We start from the raw sequence: 26,561 nt of genomic DNA on the forward strand, positions 1-26,561 counted from the left end.
GAGTCTGTTGCTCTATAAAAAAAGCCCTCCGTAAAGCTAGGACATCTTACTACTCATCACTAACTGAAGAAAATAAGAACAACCCCAGGTTTCTTTTCAGCACTGTAGCCAGGCTGACAAAGAGTCAGAGCTCTATTGAACTGAATATTCCTTTAACTTTAACTAGTAATGACTTCATGACTTTCTTTGCTAATAAAATTTTAACTATTAGAGAAAAAATTACTCATAACCATCCAAAAGACGTATCGTTATCTTTGGCTGCTTTCAGTGATGCCGGTATTTGGTTAGACTCTCTCAGATTGTTCTGTCTGAGTTATTTTCATTAGTTACTTCATCCAAACCATCAACATGTCTATTAGACCCCATTCCTACCAGGCTGCTCAAGGAAGCCCTACCATTATTTAATGCTTCGATCTTAAATATGATCAATCTATCTTTATTAGTTGGCTATGTACCACAGGCTTTTAAGGTGGCAGTAATTAAACCATTACTTAAAAAGCCATCACTTGACCCAGCTATCTTAGCTAATTATAGGCCAATCTCCAACCTTCCTTTTCTCTCAAAAATTCTTGAAAGGGTAGTTGTAAAACAGCTAACTGATCATCTGCAGAGGAATGGTCTATTTGAAGAGTTTCAGTCAGGTTTTAGAATTCATCATAGTACAGAAACAGCATTAGTGAAGGTTACAAATGATCTTCTTATGGCCTCAGACAGTGGACTCATCTCTGTGCTTGTTCTGTTAGACCTCAGTGCTGCTTTTGATACTGTTGACCATAAAATTTTATTACAGAGATTAGAGCATGCCACAGATATTAAAGGCACTGCGCTGCGGTGGATTGAATCATATTTATCTAATAGATTACAATTTGTTCATGTAAATGGGGAATCTTCTTCACAGACTAAGGTTAATTATGGAGTTCCACAAGGTTCTGTGCTAGGACCAATTTTATTCACTTTATACATGCTTCCCTTAGGCAGTATTATTAGACGGCATTGCTTAAATTTTCATTGTTACGCAGATGATACCCAGCTTTATCTATCCATGAAGCCAGAGGACACACACCAATTAGCTAAACTGCAGGATTGTCTTACAGACATAAGGACATGGATGACCTCTAATTTCCTGCTTTTAAACTCAGATAAAACTGAAGTTATTGTACTTGGCCCCACAAATCTTAGAAACATGGTGTCTAACCAGATCCTTACTCTGGATGGCATTACCCTGACCTCTAGTAATACTGTGAGAAATCTTGGAGTCATTTTTGATCAGGATATGTCATTGAAAGCGCATATTAAACAAATATGTAGGACTGCTTTTTTATAAGGTTTTGAATAATCAGGTCCCATCTTATCTTAGGGACCTCATAGTACCATATCACCCCAATAGAGCACTTCGCTCTCAGACTGCAGGCTTACTTGTAGTTCCTAGGGTTTGTAAGAGTAGAATGGGAGGCAGAGCCTTCAGCTTTCAGGCTCCTCTCTTGTGGAACCAGCTCCCAATTCGGATCAGGGAGACGGACACCCTCTCTACTTTTAAGATTAGGCTTAAAACTTTCCTTTTTGCTAAAGCTTATAGTTAGGGCTGGATCAGGTGACCCTGAATCATCCCTTAGTTATGCTGCTATAGACTTAGACTGCTGGGGGGTTCCCATGATGCACTGAGTGTTTCTTTCTCTTTTAGCTCTCTATGCACCACTCTGCATTTAATCATTAGTGATTGATCTCTGCTCCCCTTCACAGCATGTCTTTTTCCTGGTTCTCTCCCTCAGCCCCAACCAGTCCCAGCAGAAGACTGCCCCTCCCTGAGCCTGGTTCTGCTGGAGGTTTCTTCCTGTTAAAAGGGAGTTTTTCCTTCCCACTGTCGCCAAGTGTTTGGTCACAGGGGGTCGTTTTGACCATTGGGGTTTTTACATAATTATTGTATGGCCTTGCCTTACAATATAAAGCGCCTTGGGGCAACTGTTTGTTGTGATTTGGCGCTATATAAATAAAATTGATTGATTGATTGATCATCCAGATGGTCACTGGTGAACTTCAAACCGGCCTGGACATGTGTTGGCTTGAGCAGGGGGACCTTGCTGCCCTTCAGGATTTTAAACCATGACAGTATCATGTGTTACTAACAGTGATGCCGGTAACGCGTTACTTAGTAACGCGTTACTCTAATCTGACCACTTTTTTTAGTAACGAGTAATCTAACGCGTTAATCTTTCCAAATCAGTAATCAGATTAAAGTTACTTCTTCATGTAACTGTGCGTTACTATTATTTTTCATTGTGGGTCGATAGCAGCATTAAACTTGGTCCGTGGGCAGGAGGTCGGGGTTCGACTGAACTGCCCACTTTCAGTGAGCTGTGAGCTTTTCATCCGCGTTTTTTTTGCAGCTGCTCGACTCGTCTCAAAGCACGGTGATCAGCACACCTGCACTGAGCTTTACAGAGACATTTTTATACTTTTTTTCCTCCTTTATTTAGAGCTGAGCCGCTCCATATCTGCACGTTAAAACAGCTGATCCTCCGCGACGCGTCAACAACTAACACTATTTTCCACTCAAATGCACCTAAACTCTTTCTGAGGACCACATGATGTGAAAACACAAAACTTTCTTACCTGTAAATCTGGTCACGTTTTCTGCATAAATAAATGTTATCCATTCTTTGTGCTCAAACGCCAAAGTAGGGGCGGATCCAGATGGAATGGGGGCGTGGGGGAGGGATGTGCCCCCCTCACAACACCCCTAGATTAAAGGTCCAGTTTTGAAGCCTTTTTTTTACTACAACTACTAATACTACTTAAAATAATATTTCCACAAGTAAAATATTTAGAGAGAATTTAAATGTTAGAAAAATGCTAGAATGAATTTAATAGTTACATTTATAAACAATGTAGGTTCGAAATTGCAAGTTTTACTGTTACAGTGCTGTCAACAGTTAAATATGAGGTCAAGAAAGAGGTCTTTATTTTACTTTTTATAAAACAAGTATTTATTTTCATTGAAGTCAAGAAAGGGTGACTATAAAGTAAGTTTTGGCAAAACAGGTATCATTGTCATGTTGACAATGATACCAATAACATTTACATTTACCCTGATGGACTACCATGCAGTGGGGAATAAGTTTCATTACACTAGAGGTCTTTCAGAAAGCGCTGTAACTAGGTTTAAGGATATGATTCCTTCGTTATGTTCTCTAATGTCATATACCAACACAGAGCAGAGTAGCTACCTAAACTCTGTAAGGGAGTTAGAGTATCTCGTCAATAGTTTTACATCCTCTTTGAAGACAACTTTGGATGCTGTAGCTCCTCTGAAAAAGAGAGCTTTAAATCAGAAGTGCCTGACTCCGTGGTATAACTCACAAACTCGCAGCTTAAAGCAGATAACCCGTAAGTTGGAGAGGAAATGGCGTCTCACTAACTTAGAAGATCTTCACTTAGCCTGGAAAAAGAGTTTGTTGCTCTATAAAAAAGCCCTCCGTAAAGCTAGGACATCTTTCTACTCATCACTAATTGAAGAAAATAAGAATAACCTCAGGTTTCTTTTCAGCACTGTAGCTAGGCTGACAAAGAATCAGAGCTCTATTGAGCTCAGTATTCCATTAACTTTAACTAGTAATGACTTCATGACTTTCTTTGCTAACAAAATTTTGACTATTAGAGAAAAAATTACTCATAACCATCCCAAAGATGTATCGTTATCTTTGGCTGCTTTCAGTGATGCCGGTATTTGGTTAGACTCTTTCTCTCCGGTTGTTCTGTCTGAGTTATTTTCATTGGTTGCTTCGTCCAAACCATCGGCATGTTTATTGGACCCCATTCCTGCCAGGCTGCTCAAGGAAGTCCTACCATTATTTAATGCTTCAATCTTAAATATGATCAATCTATCTTTGTTAGTTGGTTATGTACCACAGGCCTTTAAGGTGGCAGTAATTAAACCATTACTTAAAAAGCCATCACTTGATCCAGCTATCTTAGCTAATTATAGGCCAATTTCCAACCTTCCTTTTCTCTCGAAGATTCTTGAGAGGGTAGTTGTAAAACAGTTAACTGATCACCTGCAGAGGAATGGTCTATTTGAAGAGTTTCAGTCAGGTTTTAGAATTCATCATAGTACAGAAACAGCATTAGTGAAGGTTACAAATGATCATCTTATGGCTTCGGACAGTGGACTTATCTCTGTGCTTGTTCTGTTGGACCTCAGTGCTGCTTTTGATACTGTTGACCATAAAATTTTATTACAGAGATTAGAGCAAGTCATAGGTATTAAAGGCACTGCACTGCGGTGGTTTGAATCATATTTGTCTAATAGATTACAGTTTGTTCATGTAAATGGGGAATCTTCTTCACAGACTAAAGTTAATTATGGAGTTCCACAAGGTTCTGTGCTAGGACCAATTTTATTCACTTTATACATGCTTCCCTTAGGCAGTATTATTAGACGGTATTGCTTAAATTTTCATTGTTACACAGATGATACCCAGCTTTATCTATCCATGAAGCCTGAGGATACACACCAATTAGCTAAACTGCAGGATTGTCTTACAGACATAAAGACATGGATGACCTCTAATTTCCTGTTTTTAAACTCAGATAAAACTGAAGTTATTGTACTTGGCCCCACAAATCTTAGAAGCATGGTGTCTAACCAGATCGTTACTCTGGATGGCATTTCCCTGATCTCTAGTAATACTGTGAGAAATCTTGGAGTCATTTTTGATCAGGATGTGTCATTCAAAGCGCATATTAAACAAATATGTAGGACTGCCTTTTTGCATTTACGCAATATCTCTAAAATCAGAAAGGTCTTGTCTCAGAGTGATGCTGAAAAACTAATTCATGCATTTATTTCCTCTAGGCTGGACTATTGTAATTCATTATTATCAGGTTGTCCTAAAAGTTCCCTAAAAAGCCTTCAGTTGGTTCAGAATGCTGCAGCTAGAGTACTGACGGGGACTAGCAGGAGAGAGCATATCTCACCCGTGTTGGCCTCTCTTCATTGGCTTCCTGTTAATTCTAGAATAGAATTTAAAATTCTTCTTCTTACTTATAAGGTTTTGAATAATCAGGTCCCATCTTATCTTAGGGACCTCGTAGTACCATATTACCCCATTAGAGCGCTTCGCTCTCAGACTGCGGGCTTACTTGTAGTTCCTAGGGTTTGTAAGAGTAGAATGGGAGGCAGAGCCTTCAGCTTTCAGGCTCCTCTCCTGTGGAACCAGCTCCCAATTCAGATCAGGGAGACAGATACCCTCTCTACTTTTAAGATTAGGCTTAAAACTTTCCTTTTCGCTAAGGCTTATAGTTAGGGCTGGATCGGGTGACCCTGGACCATCCCTTGGTTATGCTGCTTTAGACGTAGATGCATTTAATCATTAGTGATCGATCTCTGCCCCCCTTCACGGCATGTCTTTTTCCTGGTTTTTTCCCTCAGCCCCAACCAGTCTCAGCAGAAGACTGCCCCTCCCTGAGCCTGGTTCTGCTGGAGGTTTCTTCCTGTTAAAAGGGAGTTTTTCCTTCCCACTGTTGCCAAGTGCTTGCTCATAGGGGGTCGTTTTGACCGTTGGGGTTTTTCATAATTATTGTATGGCCTTGCCTTACAATATGGAGCGCCTTGGGGCAACTGTTTGTTGTGATTTGGCGCTATATAAGAAAAAAGTTGATTGATTGATTGATTGACGTGGGTTGTCGGCAGCTGGGAAAAGTAACTAAAAAAGTAACTAGTAATCTAACTTAGTTACTTTTACAATTGAGTAATCAGTAATCAGTAATTGTATTACTTTTTCAAAGTAACTGTGGCAACACTGGTTACTAATGTAATCTTTGTGACTGTGGTCCCAGCTCTCTTTAGGTCATTGACTAGGTCCTCCTGTGTAGTTCTGAGCTTTCTCAGAATCATTCTTACATGGAATCCCAGACCAAGGGAGACTGACAGTCATCTTGTTTTTCTTCCACTTTGTAATAAATAATCATAACAGTTGTTGTCTTCTACCAAGCTGCTTGCCAGTTATCCTGTAGTCCATCCCAGCCTTGTGCAGGTCTACAGTTTTGTCCCTGGTGTCCTTAGACAGCTCTTTGGTCTTGGCTATGGTGGACAGGTTGGAGTGTGATTGGGTGTGTGAACAGGTGTCGTTTTATACAGGTAACAAGTTCAAACAGGTGCAATTAATACAGGTAAAGAGTGTAGAATAAGAGGGCTTCTTAAAGAAAAATTAACAGGTCTGCGAGAGCCGGAATTCTTGCTGGTTGGTAGGGGATCAAATACTTATTTTATGCAACAAAATGCAAATTAATTATTTAAAAATCATACAATGTGATTTTTGGGATTTTTTTTTTTTTTAGATTCTGTCTCTCAATTGAAATGTACCTACGATAAAAATTACAGACCTCTCCATAGGTCTGCTCTCCACTGGTAGGTGGGAAAACCTGCAAAACTGACAGGGGGTCAAATACTTATTTTCCCCACTGTATATAAGGGACAGGGTAAAATTCTATTATCTTATTATGTAGGACTATTATTTTACTATTATTTGTAGGTAGAAAACACTAAGTAAATCAGTTGTAAGAATAGCTAAGAATAAGTTACACAATATACAAACAGTACATGGAACATATATGAAAGATTACCAGACACGAATAAACATGTCATATCAAAACCTAACCTAAACCAGTCTGCCGGGGTAGTGAAACCACCAACCACAGAACTGGAAGTTAAGTAGCTACATGAAAATTCAGTAAGGCATGTCTTCTAGAATATATTCCATTTCTAAGGTAGAACTCTACTAGTGTATACTAAGGTATATCTAAAAATCTAAAAAAGGAAGAGTAGAATAGAGTAAAGTAGAGCCACTTAGGTGCCTGGTCTTGAGAACCAGGGATGCATGACTTTGAGCATCAAGTGTGGAAAGTTTCAGCAGCAGTCGAGCTCAGAGACACCAACACCGACGACAGCTCAGAGACACCGACGAACAAACAGCTCAGAGACTGCAGACTAATGGCTACGGTGCGGGTGCACGGCTCGGCAGGTGCTGCATGCACAATGCTGAAGCCTTTTAAATGTTTGCTGAAAAGCTGGTCCACAGTTCTCTACTTGACCACATTATTTTGTACAGTGACGAAATATCAATAAGGAATAATAATAATAATAATAATAATAATAATAATAAAGGAACAATGACAATGGGGGAGGTGATGGTCTAGTGGTTAAGGTGTTGGGCTTGAGTCCAGAAGATCATGGGTTCAAATCCCCGCCTGACTGGAAAATCACTCAGGGCCCTTGGGCAAGGTCTGTAATCCCCTATTGCTCCCGATGTGTAGTGACATCGGGGTGAATGTGAGGCATAACTGCATCTGATGCAGATGGAAAAGCGCTATATAAATGCAGTCCATTTACCATTTACAATGATAGCTGCGTTGTCATCTCCCAGAGCCAACATCTTATATATACCAAGCTCCTTCACAACGGGTATGCTAAAGTGTTTCCAATTAAGCACGAGGAGAAGCGCATAAATACACCAAAATTGACAATATTTCAACTGGTTTTTGTATTGCTACTTGCCGGCGACATAGAACGGAACCCTGGACCACAGTTACTGAGTCCGAATATATCAGAATTGGTACAGGACTGTACCTTGAATACTGCCCAGAACGTCAACAGCACCGCTAGCCTAGCCCACTCACCGCTGCTGTGTTGGTCTTCTTTGGCGGCGTGCAGCTTTCCCAGTGGTTCCGTGGAGGTTGCTGTGTCTCTGCCCGGTTCCTGTGGAGCCTTGGACGCGAGTGGCTTCGGCCTGAAGACGGATCATCTCCCAGTCTTGTCCGCTGGCCCTTGGAACTGTCGTGGGCGCAATGGGATCTCTGTGGGCACTCCGGACATCAACTGCCCCGGTGTTAGCAGTAGCACGGCTCCGGCTAAGCTACCATCTGCTACCGGCGACACCTCCGTGGACATTTTTAACATCAAATGCTCTGGTGTTAATAGTAGCACGGCACTGGCTAAGCTACAATCCGCTACCAGTATTACATCTGGTGAGACGACTACAGTGCGCACCAGCCTAGAGACTCCATCAACTGAGGGGCGAGTGGTCACAGGTGATTCCTGCAGCAGCGAGTATGCGACTCCACAAAATGTGACCCAACGCAAGCAATCCAATACATCGAATCAAAAAGTACAGGTACTTTCAAACTGTTAATCATGCTAAGGTGATTTGGGATCGCAAAAGTAAGTGGAAAGGAATTCTTGGAGGAAACTTAAACATACGGAGCCTTGTTCCTAAGCGGGAGCAAATTGAACACTTATTGACAGACTCAAATTTGGATTTTCTGGCTCAGTGAAACGTGGCTAAATCCCAATATCCCTACGCAAATGACTGACATTCCGGGTTACGTTTCTTTTTATAAAGACAGACAAACAGGAAAGGGAGGAGATGTTTTGACATGTTAGGGAAACACTTTATTGTACTGAAATTAACGTAGATTCTTACAATATGGAATGCTTAGTTTTAAAGATTGTTTTATCACCAAGAATGAGTTTCAATATTGTGATTTTTATATAATCCATCTTTTAACGTGTCCTTTTTTTCTAACTTCGATGAAATATTTAAACAATTAAAACGTGATAGTAAAATAATTGTGCTTGGGGATTTTAACATTAATTGGCTGGACAAGCAAGGTAAGCAAAAATTAAAGGCAGTAACTTCAAAATATAAATTAAAGAAATTAACAGTAGGTCCAATAAACCAGAACGTGTAATGAAAACTTATGTTATCACAGGATTATGACCATAATTTGACGCTAAACTAAGAAAGTTAACAGAAAAGCATCTGCATTATCTTGCACAAATGCCAGTTGTCAAAAACCAAAAGGAATTAGAAAAAGTGATATGCCTCATCGTGATAATGACATGAATAGTATTAACTGGGACTCAGTCCTCCAAAATGCAATATCCAAAGAATGGTTGTGATATGTTTACAAATACATTATCACAATTGATTCAGAAGTACACAAAACCCCTTAACATGAGGAAAAGATGCCAGTCATTACCGTGGTCTGTTGTGTCTGTTGATGAAACAAAGATCTTGCTCGTAAAAAGGAAATTTCAACAGAATGATATACTGACAATGCTATTTTTAAAAGCCTTAGAAATAAAGTGGTTAGTGAGATGAGAAAAGCTAAAACTGAATATTTTGTGTGCCTGATGGAAATGTCCAGGGGTAACAGTGCTTGCCTCTGGAAGCAAATACATACATTGACAAAAAATGACTTCAAACAAAAAAAAAAACAGATCTTTAATACAACTAAATACTGATGGCAATTTGATTACTGACCAAATGAAGATTGCTACCTCATTCAATACCTATTTTGTGACCTCAGTGGAACAATTAGCAGAAACTTTTAAACCTACAGAGCTCCCTGAGATATTCGTGGGCCCACCAGAAACTGCATTTTCAATATCACAAATTAACGAGGATTGTGTTAAAAAAAAATAGTAAGCAATCTCAAACCCTCGAAAGCAAAAGACATAATTGGATTAGACTGATTTTGTCAGAAAGCACAAAGAATCTCTAGCTGGCCCTCTAACACATTTGATTAACATATCTATTTCTAGGGCAAATGTTCCACAAAAATTAAAACAAGGTCTCATCAGTCCAATTTTTAAAGCTGGAGACCCAAACAAAATTTGTAACTATAGACCAATTTCAAACCTTCCAATTCTGTCAAAGGTGCTTGAAAAAACAGTAGCAAACCAACTTATTGATTATCTGGAATGTGGTAATATTTTACATCCAAAGCAATTTGGATTTAGGCCTAGATACTCAACAGAAAGTGCTACTTGCTACCTAACAGACATGATTAAAAAAATTTGGCTCAGGGAAATGTGGTTGGAGCAGTGTTTTTAGACCTCCGTAAGGCCTTCGACACTGTAAACCACCATGTTCTCCTGCACAAAAGCAGCTAAATTTTTCTCAACAGTCTCTCAGCTGGTTTACATCTTATTTGGAGTCAAGGACACAGTGAGTAAAAATCAATGGCTTTATATCGCCATCTCAGGAGTATAAAATGGGGATACCACAAGGCTCCATCCTTGGCCCCATCTTATTTTGTCTCTATATTAATGACCTCCGACCATTTGCACTGAGACTGAATGCCAGCTGTATGCTGATGACACAGTAATCTATGTCTCAGTAAAAACTCCAGAAAAGGCTGCAGAGCTTCTTAACAGACAAATGACCTGGGTCTCAGTGGCTGGAGGATAATTTCTTGTCTCTAAACTGTTCTAAAACAGTGTCTATGTGTTTTTCATTAAGGCAAAAGTCCAAAGAGAACTTTAGGATACAAATAAATCAAAAGGAAATTCAAAGAGTAGATGAATTTAAATATCTGGGGGTTGTCTTGGATTCCCATCTTAAATTTGATAATCATATAAAGAAAATACTAAGACAATTAGGACTAACTTGAATTGTTTTCATCTCATAAGCTCTTGTTTGTCAATTAGTGCAGCCAATTTATTTTTTCATGCAATGATCTTGTCCCATTTCTCATATTGCATCACTGTTTAGGGCCAGGCGAACCAATCCTCTCCAAAAGGTTTGAACTCTCTTTACAAACAAGCCTTAAAAGTGCTTGACCAAAAGCCAATTAGGTGGCATTACTGTAAAATCCTAGAAAAGCATAAACTCTTAAGCTTTGAAATTTTTTTTGAAGTGTTCATTTTTTAATTTAGTTTTTAAATGTGTCAAAAGGAATGATTTAAAAATGTCAAACTCGTGGTATCATTACAAGAGGAGCTGTGAGTGGAGACTGTAGTCCAGCACGATGTAAAATGACTTTTGGACAGAGTGCGTTTGCAGTAAAAGGTCCACAGATCTGGAACACCATACAACCCCTGGCAAAAATTCTGGAATCACCGGCCTCGGAGGATGTTCATTCAGTTGTTTAATTTTGTAGAAAAAAAGCAGATCACAGACATGACACAAAACTAAAGTCATTTCAAATGGCAACTTTCTGGCTTTAAGAAACACTATAAGAAATCAAGAAAAAAAAAAAAATTGTGTCAGTCAGTAATGGTTACTTTTTTAGACCAAGCAGAGGGAAAAAAATATGGACTCACTCAATTCTGAGGAATAAATTATGGAATCACCATGTAAATTTTCATCCCCAAAACTAACACCTGCATCAAATCAGATCTGCTCGTTAGTCTGCATCTAAAAAGGAGTGATCACACCTTGGAGAACTGTTGCACCAAGTAGACTAACATGAATCATGGCTCCAACACGAGAGATGTCAATTGAAACAAAGGAGAGGATTATCAAACTCTTAAAAGAGGGTAAATCATCAGGCAAGGTTGCAAAAGATGTTGGCTGTTCACAGTCAGCTGTGTCTAAACTCTGGACCAAATACAAACAACATGGGAAGGTTGTTAAAGGCAAACATACTGGTAGACCAAGGAAGACAAAGCGTCAAGAGAGAAAACTTAAAGCAATATGTCTCAAAAATCGAAAATGCACAACAAAACAAATGAACGAATGGGAGGAAACTGGAGTCAACGTCTGTGACCGAACTGTAACAAACCGCCTAAAGGAAATGGGATTTACATACAGAAAAGCTAAATGAAAGCCATCATTAACACCTAAACAGAAAAAAAAAAAAACAAGGTTACAATGGGCTAAGGAAAAGCAATCGTGGACTGTGCATGACTGGATGAAAGTCATATTCAGTGATGATTCTCGAATCTGCATTGGGCAAGGTGATGATGCTGGAACTTTTGTTTGGTGCCGTTCCAATGAGATTTATAAAGATGACTGCCTGAAGAGAACATGTAAATTTCCACAGTCATTGATGATATGGGGCTGCATGTCAGGTAAAGGCACTGGGGAGATGGCTGTCATTACATCATCAATAAATGCACAAGTTTATATTGATATTTTGGGCACTTTTCTTATCCCATCAGTTGAAAGGATGTTTGGGGATGATGAAGTCATTTTTCAAGATGATAATGCATCTTGCCATAGAGCAAAAACTGTGAAAACATTCCTTGCAAAAAGACACATAGGGTCAATGTCATGGCCTGCAAATAGTCCGGATCTTAATCCAATTGAAAATCTTTGGTGGAAGTTGAAGAAAATGGTCCATGACAAGGCTCCAACCTGCAAAGCTGATCTGGCAACAGCAATCAGAGAAAGTTGGAGCCAGATTGATGAAGAGTACTGTTTGTCACTCATTAAGTCCATGGCTCAGAGACTGCAAGCTGTTATAAAAGCCAGAGGTGGTGCAACAAAATACTAGTGATGTGTTGGAGCGTTCTTTTGTTTTTCATGATTCCACAATTTTTTCCTCAGAATTGAGTGATTCCATATTTGTTTCCCTCTGCTTGGTCTAAAGAAAAGTAACTGTTACTGACTGCCACAATTTTTTTTCCTGATTTCTTATAGTGTTTCTTAAAGCCAGAAAGTTGCCATTTGAAATGACTTTAGTTTTGTGTCATGTCTGTGATCTGCTTTTTTTCTGAATGAACATCCTCCGAGGCCGGTGATTCCATAATTTTTGCCAGGGTTTGTACCTGCCGAATTGAAATCTCTTACAGACCTGAATGACTAAGCACAAAATAAGACAATGGCTTAACTTAAATCAAATCTGCAGACATTAGCCATATTTTATTGTGTTTTATTGTACTGTTTTGTTGCTACTATTGTGTTGTTTTATGATTGTGTAAGTGTCCTTTTTGTGTTCTAGGGAACAGGTATGCGAATTAGCTATATGACCTATGAACATGGCATCGGTTATTGTAACAATGCTTTTTGTTCTGTCCCTATCAAATAAACATAAAGAAGCAGACATTCACGTGTGAACAGCTTTGATCCACAGAGGTGACATAAAACCAGAAAACCCAGTGTGATTGCAAATGGCTGCATTTTTTCTGAATGTTTCAGTTGCTGAATTATGTACGAGACAGTCCTTTTGTGCATGTGTACATGCGCTACAATACGTCCAAACACTGAATGCAGTCATCCAGAGTGAATCAGCTGGAGAAAAGGTGAAGTGTGTGTGTGGCTGATTCTTTCTCTCCCTCAAGTTTTTGCAAGTTTAAAGGAAGCAGTGTGTCATGCTGTACATATGGAAACATGAGTGGTGTTTGCTTTACCATTTTACCAAAAAACAAACAGGCAGGAGTGCGGCAAGGGCTACAGACAGTGATTAGAGTTTTGGTATTTGAGAGATTTGAGAAATATTTGGAGTGTTTGCAGTGTGTATTATTTTGGTGGAGTATTTAGCGTGAAAATGAGGCATCTTATGAATGTTGAGAAAGCACTTCAGTCTTTTTTTTTTTTTTTAAATTGGAGCAAGACAGAGCACACAGCACATTGTTAGAGTCTGAACCAGACAATGAGGATTCTGATGATGAAGGAGATGATCCCTCTTTTGTTCTGGACGAGTAGCCAGAGCAGGTGGATCCATCGACATGCGCACAGATCTCCACAGTTGGTCGGATCGCGTGCTTCTCTTTGCAGTTTCTCCAGGACTCAGGCGCTACAGAGCTCTGTCCCAGCGCCGAGTGCTGGAACGCAGAGCAGGATGCAGACACACACTGCTCCAGAAGTGGCTACAGGGGTGTTTTGTTTAAAGCGTTGAGATCAATGTTTACCTTGGTTTTGTTTTGTTCCCCTTTCGTTCCTTTTGTGCTCTTGATACGCAGGCTATTTGTTCTTGGGTAAAGTGAAAGCTCCTTCGTCCACCTTTTCTCAACGATTGTTGACTTTTTTACTTTGTTCAGGAATAATCGTATGCCGTGTGGCAAGGCAATTAAATTCAAGCTTGCGCCAATTCCACGGATTCTTCATTCATTATCAAAATTTTTCACACAGTCTCTCACCAGCTGACTTAGAACTGGTGCGGACCAGGAGAATCCGACTGTTTAATTAAAACGAAGCACAACCAAAGTGTACCCTGTCTGACGTCACTCCGTGACAGACATATCGCAAAATTTTTCTTTTAAAACTTGATAGCTCTAAAAGTATGCGATGTCCACATGCTACGTTTAGCTTAAGAACAGCGTCTTGCAGCAGCCACACAGCGTCACCATAGCAACCAACCAGTCCCACTTTACGACAACTCCCGCAACAGCTACGCTTTGACTCAGACATTTTAATCCGTAGGTCCACAGACAGTGATCTGTATCCATTATACAGATCACTGTCCGTGGATTTATAAAACGTTCATGTCGTTTGCGATAAAATTGTAAAAGGAAATAAAATTATTGCTGATTATTTTAATGATTATTTTGTTAATGTTGGTAAAAATTTATCAAACTCAATTGTAAATATGGCAAAGTGTTCTATGGACAACTGTAAATTAATTAATAAAATTCAGGATTCAATGTTTATTAGAGAAACGGATGAAAAAGAAATTTTTAACATAGTTCATAAAATGAAGGGGGGGAAAAAAATCCACTGACATTGATAACTTTGATATGGTTTTGATTAAGAACATTATTGACTGTATTATCAAAACCTTAACATATATTTGTAACCTGTCACTTATGACTGGGAAATTTCCCTCCAGAATGAAAATTGCTAAGGTGATACCATTGTTTTTTTTTTTATTCACAGAAAGCATTTGATACTATTGTATGGTATTAGAGGACTGGCCTTTAACTGGATAGCTAGTTATTTACGTAATAGATAGTGTGTTCACCTTGGTGGGATAAAATCAGAATTTTTGAGGATTACATGTGGAGTGCCCCAGGGGTCAGTTCTCGGGCCATTATTGTTTTTGCTGTATATTAATGATATAGGTTTGGTTTCTAAGTCTTTGAGTTGTATTTTGTTTGCTGATGATACAACTGTGATTGGTAGTGGAGATAATTTGAGACAGCTCTTGGACTTGGAGAGGGAACTGCAAAAATTTAAATACTGGTTTGACTCTAATAAATTATCACTTCATTTCGGTAAAACTAGTGCATTATATTTGGAAAAAAGCCTAGAAATGTAAGCAGTAAATTATTGTTGAATGGTATTGAAATTGAAATTGTATCTCAAACTAAATTCCCTGGAGTTTTTGTTGATGACAAGCTTAGTTGGAAAACTCATAAAACAGAGTCCAAAATATCAAAAGTTATTGCTATTTTGTACAAAGTACAATACTTTCTCCCCCAACATCTGTTGGTTTCATTGTAGCACTCATTACTTGTCCCTTATATGACTTACTGCATTGAAGTTTGGGGAAATACATATAAAATAAATACTAATCCAATATTTCTGTTACAAAAAAAGCTATAAGAGTAATAAGTAAAAAAAAAAACCATATCGTGAACCAACAAATTCACTGTTTGTTCGTCTTCAGTTTTTGAAATTTTATGACTTGGTTGATTATTTTACAATACAGATAATGTATAAAGTTAAAAACGGACTCTTGCCTCATCATGTCCAGGAGCGGTTTAAAATGAGAGAGTCCAGTTATAATTTGCGTGGATCTTTGGTGTTTGATAGAAGAGAGATTTAAACTACTGCTAAAAGTCATTGCATTTCCATAAAGGGTGTTAGAGTGTGGTATGACTGTTTGGATTGTATTAAAGTATCCAGTACATTGGCTTGTTTTAAAAGACTGTATAAAAAATAATATATTAACTTGTTATAGTTTGCGTAATTAAGTAAATTGAGTGTGTGGCTATTTTTTTGTTTTTCTGTCTGTTGTATTACTTTGTATGTTTCACTGCGTTACATTGCTGACTGGAAACTGTTTTTTCTGTTTATTTTTTGTTTGTACACAGAAACTGATGTATGGGGTGGGCGTTAAGCTTTTGCCTCTGTCCACACCCTTTCAGCCGCACTAAACTGTTAAATTGAGTTTTGTTCTATATGTTTTAATTTTTGTTTTCTCTTGACTTGTTTTGTAAATGAGAGATTTTGTCTGTGCGTGCGTGCTGAATAAAAATCATTCATTCATTAATTTTACAAACTGACGATCACAGTACAACACTAACACCCCCCCCACATGATGAAATCAGTGGAGTTTTCACAGCCCTGATAGTGAGTTCAGTAGAGTGGTTGTTACTTTTGAGAGGTGGGGATGCACGTCTGCATGAGTGGTTGCTATCCAGAACCCAGGGTGGATCTGTTGTGTGGTGGATGGAGCGACACGCAGGATCAGTGTATGCACCCAGACCTAACTTTACATAAACCGTTCACCTACTACAACATCTGACATTGAAGAGAAAAATAAATAAATCTTTCTTTTAAGTATCTTATTAAAATAAATTTATATGAAAATACAGCAGACAATCTAACATATTGTTGATTAAACAGAATTTGTGCAGTCAGGGAAAACAGAGTGAATTTTTTTTTTCCAAAATGTATGTGATCATAAGTCTGGAATGGTACATTTCTTTTATATTACAATTTGACATTAGTGGTCAATTAACTGCATTCGATTAAAACAAAAGTGTACAAATAAAATAAAAAATTACCTTTGGTCGGAAATTGACAATCCTGTTCAGCTTAACAATTATGCAAGGCTGTCCACGTGAGAAACCAAAGTCACGATCCTCAGTACCGGAGCAAGGTCCCAGGAGGTATCTCTGGAAGCGGCAGGCTTTCCTGGTGCCCATCTCACTATCCAATTCACCCCTGTATTTGTAATTTGCAGGCTCATCTGGAGAAAATGTGCATATGAAAATGGTAAGGAATACGTTTTAGTGGTTGCAATAATGTCAAACAAACCTGAAGTGGCTACAAACGCTTGTGCAGAAACAGATAATCACACAGAGCCTTTATTTGTTTGTCCCCTGACCTTTTCTAGCACTTAGATATTCTGGACACCATAGGGCAAAAGTGAAGTGTATTGAAATGTAAAACTCACCTAAACAGTCATCATATAAACCGGATATTTGCACTCAAAAGCTAAAGTCCCAATGCTTTTGTATGATTTTCCATGTAATAAACATCGTATATAACAGATTTTCACTCACATCAGACAAGATCGAAATGCATGTTCATTAAAAACGTCTCTCACATACCGGACAGAGTAGTCTGGATGTGCTTCGCCAAATTAAGGAAAGTGGGTATTTCCTTGATTAAAAGATTGTTATTTTTTTTTTAAACCGTACTCAGACAGGGGACCTAAACATGGGACGCAGGGCGTGAAGACTGGTGATTAACAAAATTCTGTTTGCTGCCTGCACTGTAATATGATGTTAAGTTTCACACATATCCCTGTGTGATGAATAGGGTTGCGTATCGAGAACCGGTTCTTTTCGGGTATCGTTAAGAAATTATTCAATACTCCCATATCAATAGCCTTTTTGCTTAACGATTCCCTTATCAGTCCTTCAGAGCAGCCATTGTTTGTTGGGAAAATGATCATTTCTCTAAGCTGATTACAGACCCTGCAGTGGCTCTGCAATAAACCGCGTCTGCAGCGCAACTTCATTTTGATGCGTGAACCAGTGCTTCGATCCGCTGACTCGGTTCTTTGATTCACTGCTCTTCAGAAGCGCCAAGTCCCCTTCTTAACCACTCTCAAAGCCATTAAAATATGTCAATTGTGAGTCACTTTTGTGTGGATTACAGTCAGTAACTGGGACTCTTGTCTTGTTGGAGTCAAGAAATGAGAATCATCCTCCATTCCGTTGGCACAGCTCCAAGCACTGCACGGATCTCTGCTGAGACAGAGTCCAATCGGAATTAATAACTTCAAAATGAATTGCTGCTTTATATAAAAGGACACCTCTTTCCAAATGCTGTAATATAAACAAGAAACTACAATCGACTAAAGCATTTTTTCCTCCTCAAATGACAGAACTGACATTAATGGAGTTATTCTATCAATATCATCATTTTATTTATACACCAAACCATAACTCAGCATTGGTTTATTTATCCAAGACCTCCGCCTGATGGCAGCGTTGTGATTAAGTAGAGAGTTGAGCTTCATGGCTCCTCTCAGCTTGCTTCTGTGCTGGAAACCATGTAGTAAACAGGAGCTTCCAGCAGGGGGCAAGATGTTCAAAGACAGAAGTGCTGGCTCATGGTTTGGGTCCATTGTCGCTTTTGATGCTACCAGAAGCGATCGTGGTGTTATAACTCAAAATCAGCTTGTTAGTAGTTGCAAGTGTACCAGAGACAATACTGGAATGTATCAGTATCGTATAATTTTGCCGAGTTTAATCATGCCGGGTTTCATCATGATATTAAATTATTTTCACGATTACACATTTCTCAATACAGTTCAGGTTATATGATTGGTTGATTCTGCCATCTATTCATAACTAGGACCACATTTGTTTTTTTTTATCTTTCTCTTTTTGTGACAACCAATCACATCTCTTAGGACTGCGTTGTACCTAGCAATGGGGTTAACTCCGCCTCGTCATATGGAGTTTCTATCCACTCCTTGCTCAGAGTTGCTCTCAAACACTTCTTGGATCACTCTTAGGCCAAGAGTCCTTGCCACGAACTTTAGGCAAAGTTGGGAGCTCTTAGAGGACTCTGAGATACTTCGTGGATATGGGCCCGGGTCTGTATATTACTAGTCAGCATCAATTTAAAGAGAATAAATAAAATGCTTAATTAAATAGAAAATACATCTTGTATTTTAAATAGTGACATGTCAAAAACAGCTGCCCTGCATCACTGGTGCACAATTTCTGGGGTGCAGTGTTGTGACATACAAAGATGTGATGTACTCCCCAACATAACCTGATCCATTGGTACAAATCTATATACTGCAGGATGACCACAATGCATTCCAGCTTATTGCACTCTATACTATTCTAAATTGTGAATTTGTGCATATTGTTCCATGCTAAATCTCTAGGTAATATCTTGAAGAATGGAACACCTAGCAAACCATATCCTCCTGACTACCTTCCTGGTAGTCAGGAGGATACATCAGACTGATCACTGAAAAAGCTGCCATCATCTGACATATGTTACCAAACAAAACAAGAGCTATGTATGTGTTGTGATGGTTCAAAGGGAAATCCATTTGTACACCAGTCATGCCCCTCGTCGGAATGGGAAAAGGGCACGCATGCAATAGTCACATAACCTCATTCTCTCATCCTGCTGTGGACAGAAATTAATAGAGTGCTTTCAGCAGACCCAATCAATGTGCTACAAAGTTCAGAAATTAATATTCTTAGTGTATTCTAAAGAACACATTACAGATCTGCACAACAACCTGGCCAGTTGTTTTTATTTTACTTTAATTCAGAGTAAATGATATCTCAGTGAAACTTTCAAAGAGAATGAAGCTAGCAAGCAGAACATTACATACGTACCTCCACAGTCCTCAAACTTCATCTCATCCACCTGCTTGTTATCATCATACTTAGTCAGAAATTGCTTCAAGGCCTTGATGTAAGGCAGGTAAGTCTCCACATCATTGATGCTGATGGACACTTCAGCTTTGTTTAAGTGTGGCGTGTGAGTAAGGCCTGTAGGTACACAAGTTTCAGTTATAAATCCAAAGCAAAATCAACATTTATTTCTATAGCCATTTATATGGTGTCGACAGCCACATGGTGTCCAAGGTGTTTTACAGTAAAATCAAAGATCAAGAATTCACAAAGTAAAATGGCACATAAAAACATGTCACAGCACCACTAGGTATCAAAGGCCAGTTCAAATTTTTTTTCGGGAATCTCACAGGTCACGAGATTTCCACAGGATGGGAATCAACTTTGTTATTCATCACATGATTGGAATGGTACAGGATAAAAAGTTAACGGGAGTGGGAATCAAGGTTTTCGGCAGCGAGCCATCCTCCCGTCATTTGGGTGGTCAATTTTTGAAAAAGATGGCCGAAGAAAAAGATAGCGGGCGTCTTTGCTTAAAGCCGTCTAAAATTAAGGCTGGGTCTGATAGCTGGAGCCGTCTGTGTGTTTGTGAGTCGAATGGTTGTAAGGAGGGAGAGGGGTATGAGCCGCTTCAGTCAGTGCATGGAGAGAGCACGCATTGAATACAGAGTGAAGCAACACATTAAGAAAAGAAAAACTGCGGCGCTGCCTTTATTTCTCCCTGGATTATTCTGAAGATACGTCCTGTTCACACTGTGTGTGCAAGTCAGTGACAGTTATACTTACGGAATTTATGAGATGTAATAAATGGTCAAAATTCCTTTTAAAAAATGAGAACATATGAGTGAATGTTATAAAAAAAATTGAATGAATTAAAATAAATAAATAAATCACACGTTTAAAAAAAAAAAACCTGATGTGGAGAAACTCTGCAGTGATGTTAAGAAGCAGAAATCATATAAAGCAGGTGAGAACTCTGTTAAGTTAATATATGCAGACATTCAGGGCAGAGCACTCATGGCCAGCAAGTTTGAAGGATCTACGATTAAGTATGTGGGCGTGACAGCCATTCAAAGTGAAATGGTGTGCTCCAAAACGCTCGCCAAAGTTTGACAAACCCTAGCAGCCACGCCTTTTGATCAACAGAAATTCTTTTGCTAACTTTTGATCAGCATGGTGTCCTGAGGATGTGTACCAAATTTAAAGATGATTGGATGAAATCCCTAGGACGAGTTCGTTCAAATGTAAGCAGTGGAAATGGCCAAAAATGGCAGAAATTACGTCAAAATCGAAACTTAAAATCAAAATGGCCGACTTCCTGTCGACATTTCACCATGAGGGTAACAGATATTTTTGTGCGTCCCAGCATGGTAAATGTGTGCCGAATTTTGTGCGGCTACGAAAAAAAAAAAAAAAAGTTTTTTTTTTTGTATTTCTAGGGGGCACTATTTCGCTGCAACCATGTGCGAGACCCCAAAAATATCGAATTTTGGATCCGGCCGAACGACTTTGCAACGTTTGGTGAGTTTTTGAGCATGGGAAAAGGCCGAAATTTGGATTTCAAAAGTGAGAATAATAATAAGAAATAAAAATAGTAATGAACAGCGCAATTACAATAGTGTCCTCGTAGGTCTTTTTTCTACTCGGGCCCTAATAATACATAATAATAATAAAATAATAAACAGCGCAATTACAATAGGGCCCTCGTGAGTTTTTGAGCATGGGAAAAGGTCGAAATTTGGATTTCAGTGAGAATAATAATAAATAGGGCCCTCATAAGACTTTTTCCTACTTGGCCCTAATAATAGTAATAATAAACAGCGCAATTATAATAGGGCCCTCATAGGACTTTTTCCTACTCGGGCCCTAAATATGTACAGCTGAACTGAATATAGAACAAAATGTGTCATCTTTATTCTTTCATTTTACAGGTGAAATATGTTTTTGGCTCAAGAAGAATTTTATTTGTTGCAGACCCCTGACCCAGACCAACTCCAAATATTTATTTTTTAGTGGTCTGTCATATTTTGGAAGTGTGGACATATAGTAGAGAAGCTTGAATCTTCGACTGGACTGGGTTGCTTGACGCGAGGACGTTTCGCTTCAAATCGCAGAAGCTTCCTCAGCTAAAATTCTTGCTCTGGTGGTCTGACTTCTGTCTTGACTCTTGTAGAGAAGAATAATCAAGAAGTCACAAAAGCTGGACTTTTAAACCTAACCAGACCCCTCCTACCGAGAGGCAGACTGCTATAGGCTAGTGACTAAACAATAGCTCTAATTAGCACCTATTGTACTCTAGTTAGCACCCTCCTAATGACAGGGCAGCTGTCCCTCTCCTGATGGCTCCCTTGACGACTCTGCTGATGACGTGAATGACTCATTACCATGAACAAAAGACTGAAACTGCTTTGACCTGGGTACCCCATTGTAAACAGGGGATAAAGCGTGTCTCAGACCCCCTCCCTGGTTAAGGCTGGGTTTCAAACGTTTCACAAAGAATGCCTCCTTGACCCCTCTTTCTTCTCTCTGGCTAATATTTTAAATTCCTTGTCCTCAAACGTGTGGTTAGTGTCTAAGGTGGAGATGAACTGCAGACTGAGGTCCACTGGCACCCTCTCTGCGGTGCTGGTATAGCCTTATGTGTAAAGATTGCTTAGTCTCACCTATGTAGTGTTCGTTACAGTTTTCCTAACATCTGATAGAATACACTACATTGCTCTGTTTGTAACTAGGGATCCTGTCCTTAGGGTGAACTATTCTGAGCATTTAAAAAGTAAGGAGCGGCAAATCAGGAAGTTTCACAACCTTTTAGTGCAGAAATTTGGTAAGATTCTAATTCACGTCGGCAGTAATGACACCCGGTTACGCCAATCGGAGGTCACTAAAATTAACATTGAATCGGTGTGTAACTTTGCAAAAACAATGTCGGACTCTGTAGTTTTCTCTGGGCCCCTCCCCAATCGGACCGGGAGTGACATGATTAGCCGCATGTTTTCCCTGAATTGCTGGCTGTCTGAGTGGTGTCCAAAAAATGAGGTGGGCTTCATAGATAATTGGCAAAGCTTCTGGGGAAAACCTGGTCTTGTTAGGAGAGACGGCATCCATCCCACTTTGGATGGAGCAGCTCTCATTTCTAGAAATCTGGCCAATTTTCTTAAATCCTCCAAACCGTGACTATCCAGGGTTGGGACCAGGAAGCAGAGTTGTAGTCTTACACACCTCTCTGCAGCTTCTCTCCCCCTGCCATCCCCTCATTACCCCATCCCCGTAGAGACGGTGCCTGCTCCCAGACCACCAATAATCACCAAAAATCTATTTAAGCATAAAAATTCAAAAAGAAAAAAATAATATAGCACCTTCAACTGCACCACAGACTAAAACAGTTAAATGTGGTCTATTAAACATTAGATCTCTCTCTTCTAAGTCCATGTTAGTAAATGATATAATAATTGATCAACATATTGATTTATTCTGCCTTACAGAAACCTGGTTACAGCAGGATGAATATGTTAGTTTAAATGAGTCAACACCCCCGAGTCACACTAACTGCCAGAACGCTCGTAGCACGGGCCGAGGCGGAGGATTAGCAGCAATCTTCCATTCCAGCTTATTAATTAATCAAAAACCCAGACAGAGCTTTAATTCATTTGAAAGCTTGTCTCTTAGTCTTGTCCATCCAAATTGGAAGTCCCAAAAAAGAGTTTTATTTGTTATCTATCGTCCTCCTGGTCATTACTGTGAGTTTCTCTGTGAATTTTCGGACATTTTGTCTGACAGTGCTTAGCTCAGATAAGATAATTATAGTGGGCGATTTTAACATCCACACAGATGCTGAGAATGACAGCCTCAACACTGCATTTAATCTATTGTTAGACTCGATTGGCTTTGCTCAAAATGTAAATGAGTCCACCCACCACTTTAATCATACCTTAGATATTGTTCTGACTTATGGTATGGAAATTGAAGACTTAACAGTATTCCTTGAAAACCCCCTTCTCTCTGATCATTTCTTAACATTTACATTTACTCTGATGGACTACCCAGCAGTGGGGAATAAGTTTCATTACACTAGAAGTCTTTCAGAAAGCGCTGTAACTAGGTTTAAGGATATAATTCCTTCTTTATGTTCTCCAATGCCATATACCAACACAGGGCAGAGTAGCTACCTAAACTCTGAGTGAGATAGATTATCTCATCAATAGTTTTATATCCTCATTGAGGACAACTTTGGATGCCGTGGCTCCTCTGAAAAAGAGAGCCTTAAATCAGTAGTGCCTGACTCCGTGGTATAACTCACAAACTCGCAGCTTAAAGCAGATAACCCGTAAGTTGGAGAGGAAATGGTGTCTCACTAATTTCGAAGATCTTCACTTAGCCTGGAAAAAGAGTCTGTTGCTCTATAAAAAAAAGTCCTCCGTAAAGCTAGGACATCTTACTACTCATCACTAATTGAAGAAAATAAGAACCGTAGGTTTCTTTTCAACACTGTAGCCAGGCTGACAAAGAGTCAGGGCTCTATTGAGCCGAGTATTCCTTTAACGTTAACTAGTAATGACTTCATGACTTTCTTTGCTAATAAAATTTCAACTATTAGAGAAAAAAATACTCATAACCATCCCAAAGACATATCGTTCTCTTTGGCTGCTTTCAGTGATGCCGGTATTTGGTTAGATTCTTTCTCTCCGATTGTTCTGTCCGAGTTATTTTCGTTAGTTACTTCCTCCAAACCATCAACATGTCTATTAGACCCCATTCCTACCAGGCTGCTCAAGGAAGCCCTACCATTAATTAATGCTTCGATCTTAAATATGATCAATCTGTCTTTATTAGTTGGCTATGTACCACAGGCTTTTAAGGTGGCAGTAATTAAACCATTACTTAAAAAGCCATCACTTGACCCAGCTATCTTAGCTAATTATAGGACAATCTCCAACCTTCCTTTTCTCTCAAAAATTCTTGAAAGAGTAGTTGTAAAACAGCTAACTGATCATCTGCAGAGGAATGGTCTATTTGAAGAGTTTCAGTCAGGGTTTAGAATTCATCATAGTACAGAAACAGCATTAGTGAAGGTTACAAATGATCTTCTTATGGCCTCAGACAGTGGACTCATCTCTGTGCTTGTTCTGTTAGACCTCAGTGCTGCTTTTGATACTGTTGACCATAAAATTTTATTACAGAGATTAGAGCATGCCATAGGTATTAAAGGCACTGCGCTGCGGTGGTTTGAATCATATTTATCTAATAGATTACAATTTGTTCATGTAAATGGGGAATCTTCTTCACAGACTAAGGTTAATTATGGAGTTCCACAAGGTTCTGTGCTAGGACCAATTTTATTCACTTTATACATGCTTCCCTTAGGCAGTATTATTAGACAGCATTGCTTAAATTTTCATTGTTACGCAGATGATACCCAGCTTTATCTATCCATGAAGCCAGAGGACACACACCAATTAGCTAAACTGCAGGATTGTCTTACAGACATAAAGACATGGATGACCTCTAATTTCCTGCTTTTAAACTCAGATAAAACCGAAGTTATTGTACTTACCCGACAAATCTTAGAAACATGGTGTCTAACCAGATCCTTACTCTGGATGGCATTACCCTGACCTCTAGTAATACTGTGAGAAATCTTGGACTCATTTTTGATCAGGATATGTCTTTCAATGCGCATATTAAATATGTAGGACTGCTTTTTTGCATTTGCGCAATATCTCTAAAATTAGAAAGGTCTTGTCTCAGAGTGAAGCTGAAAAACTAATTCATGCATTGATTTCTTCTAGGCTGAACTACTGTAATTCATTATTATCAGGTTGTCCTAAAAGTTCCCTGAAAAGCCTTCGGTTAATTCAAAATGCTGCAGCTAGAGTACTGACAGGGACTAGAAGGGGAGAGCATATCTCACCCATATTGGCCTCTCTTCATTGGCTTCCTGTTAATTCTAGAATAGAATTTAAAATTCTTCTTCTTACTTATAAGGTTTTGAATAATCAGGTCCCATCTTATCTTAGGGACCTCATAGTACCATATCACCCCAATAGAGCGCTTCGCTCTCAGACTGCAGGCTTACTTGTAGTTCCTAGGGTTTGTAAGAGTAGAATGGGAGGCAGAGCCTTCAGCTTTCAGGCTCCTCTCCTCTGGAACCAGCTCCCAATTCAGATCAGGGAGACAGACACCCTCTCTACTTAAGATTAGGCTTAAAACTTTCCTTTTTGCTAAAGCTTATAGTTAGGGCTGGATCAGGTGACCCTGAACCATCCCTTAGTTATGCTGCTATAGACAGACTGCTGGGGGGTTCCCATGATGCACTGAGTGTTTCCTTCTCTTTTTGCTCTGTATACACCACTCTGCATTTAATCATTAGTGATTGATCTCTGCTCCCCTCCACAGCATGTCTTTTTCCTGGTTCTCTCCCTCAGCCCCAACCAGTCCCAGCAGAAGACTGCCCCTCCCTGAGTCTGGTTCTGCTGGAGGTTTCTTCCCGTCGCCAAGTGCTTGCTCACAGGGGGTCGTTTTGACCGTTGGGGTTTTTCCGTAATTATTGTATGGCTTTGCCTTACAATATAAAGCACCTTGGGGCAACTGTTTGTTGTGATTTGGCACTATATAAATAAAATTAGCAGCAAATTAGCAGCAGAAAAGGCGTACTTTCAGTGGGAGTATTTTTAAAGATACACCCAGACAAATTAGTGACAACAGGGAAAATTGGGTAAAGAATCTCTCCAACAGGGTTCTTACACAGACAGAAAAGGATGTGCTCGCTAAAGGACTAAAATTCTCAGTGACCCCTAAACATATACCGACAGTAGATTACATCACTGCAGTAGAGTCAGCCATTAAACATAACAGTTTGTCAGAGTCAGAAGCTGGGCACCTCCGACTAAGAGTCACAGCAGTGCTGAACAGTGCTAAGCCTCCTCCATCCAACATCACAGGAGAAGAACGGAAAGCTTGATCAGCACTGTAAAAGGACCAAAGCATCCTTATCCTGCCAGCGGATAAAGGCAGATGCACGGTGGTCCTGAACACATCGGACTACGAGGCCAAGATCAACAACTTGCTCAGTGACTCCAATACATACGAACGTCTGAAGAGAGACCCCACGAGCGGCTATAAGAAGAAAATCATTAGCTACCTCCAAAACCTGGAGAAAGAGGGACTCATTGAAAAGGCAGACATACTACAGACTGTACCCTGGGGATGCCACTCTGTGTATCTATGGACTGCCCAAAATCCACAAACAGGACGTGACGTGTCACTCAGGCCTATT

General features: G+C 39.4%; 1 protein-coding gene across 1 annotated transcript in view; it reads right to left on the reverse strand.

Moving 5' to 3' along the window:
• atp1b1b (ATPase Na+/K+ transporting subunit beta 1b) overlaps positions 1–26,561 on the reverse strand; it is a 118,911-nt gene that overhangs the window by 44,608 nt on the left and 47,742 nt on the right. Inside the window, exons 3-4 of the mRNA XM_034173339.1 lie at positions 19,271–19,426; positions 16,457–16,641 (exon numbers count right to left, since the gene is read on the reverse strand). Coding sequence (XP_034029230.1) covers positions 16,457–16,641; positions 19,271–19,426 — 341 coding nt within the window. The remainder of the gene's footprint in view (positions 1–16,456; positions 16,642–19,270; positions 19,427–26,561) is intronic.

This window comes from Thalassophryne amazonica, chromosome 1 (assembly GCF_902500255.1).
Source record: "Thalassophryne amazonica chromosome 1, fThaAma1.1, whole genome shotgun sequence".
In the NCBI taxonomy this organism is placed as follows: domain Eukaryota; kingdom Metazoa; phylum Chordata; class Actinopteri; order Batrachoidiformes; family Batrachoididae; genus Thalassophryne; species Thalassophryne amazonica.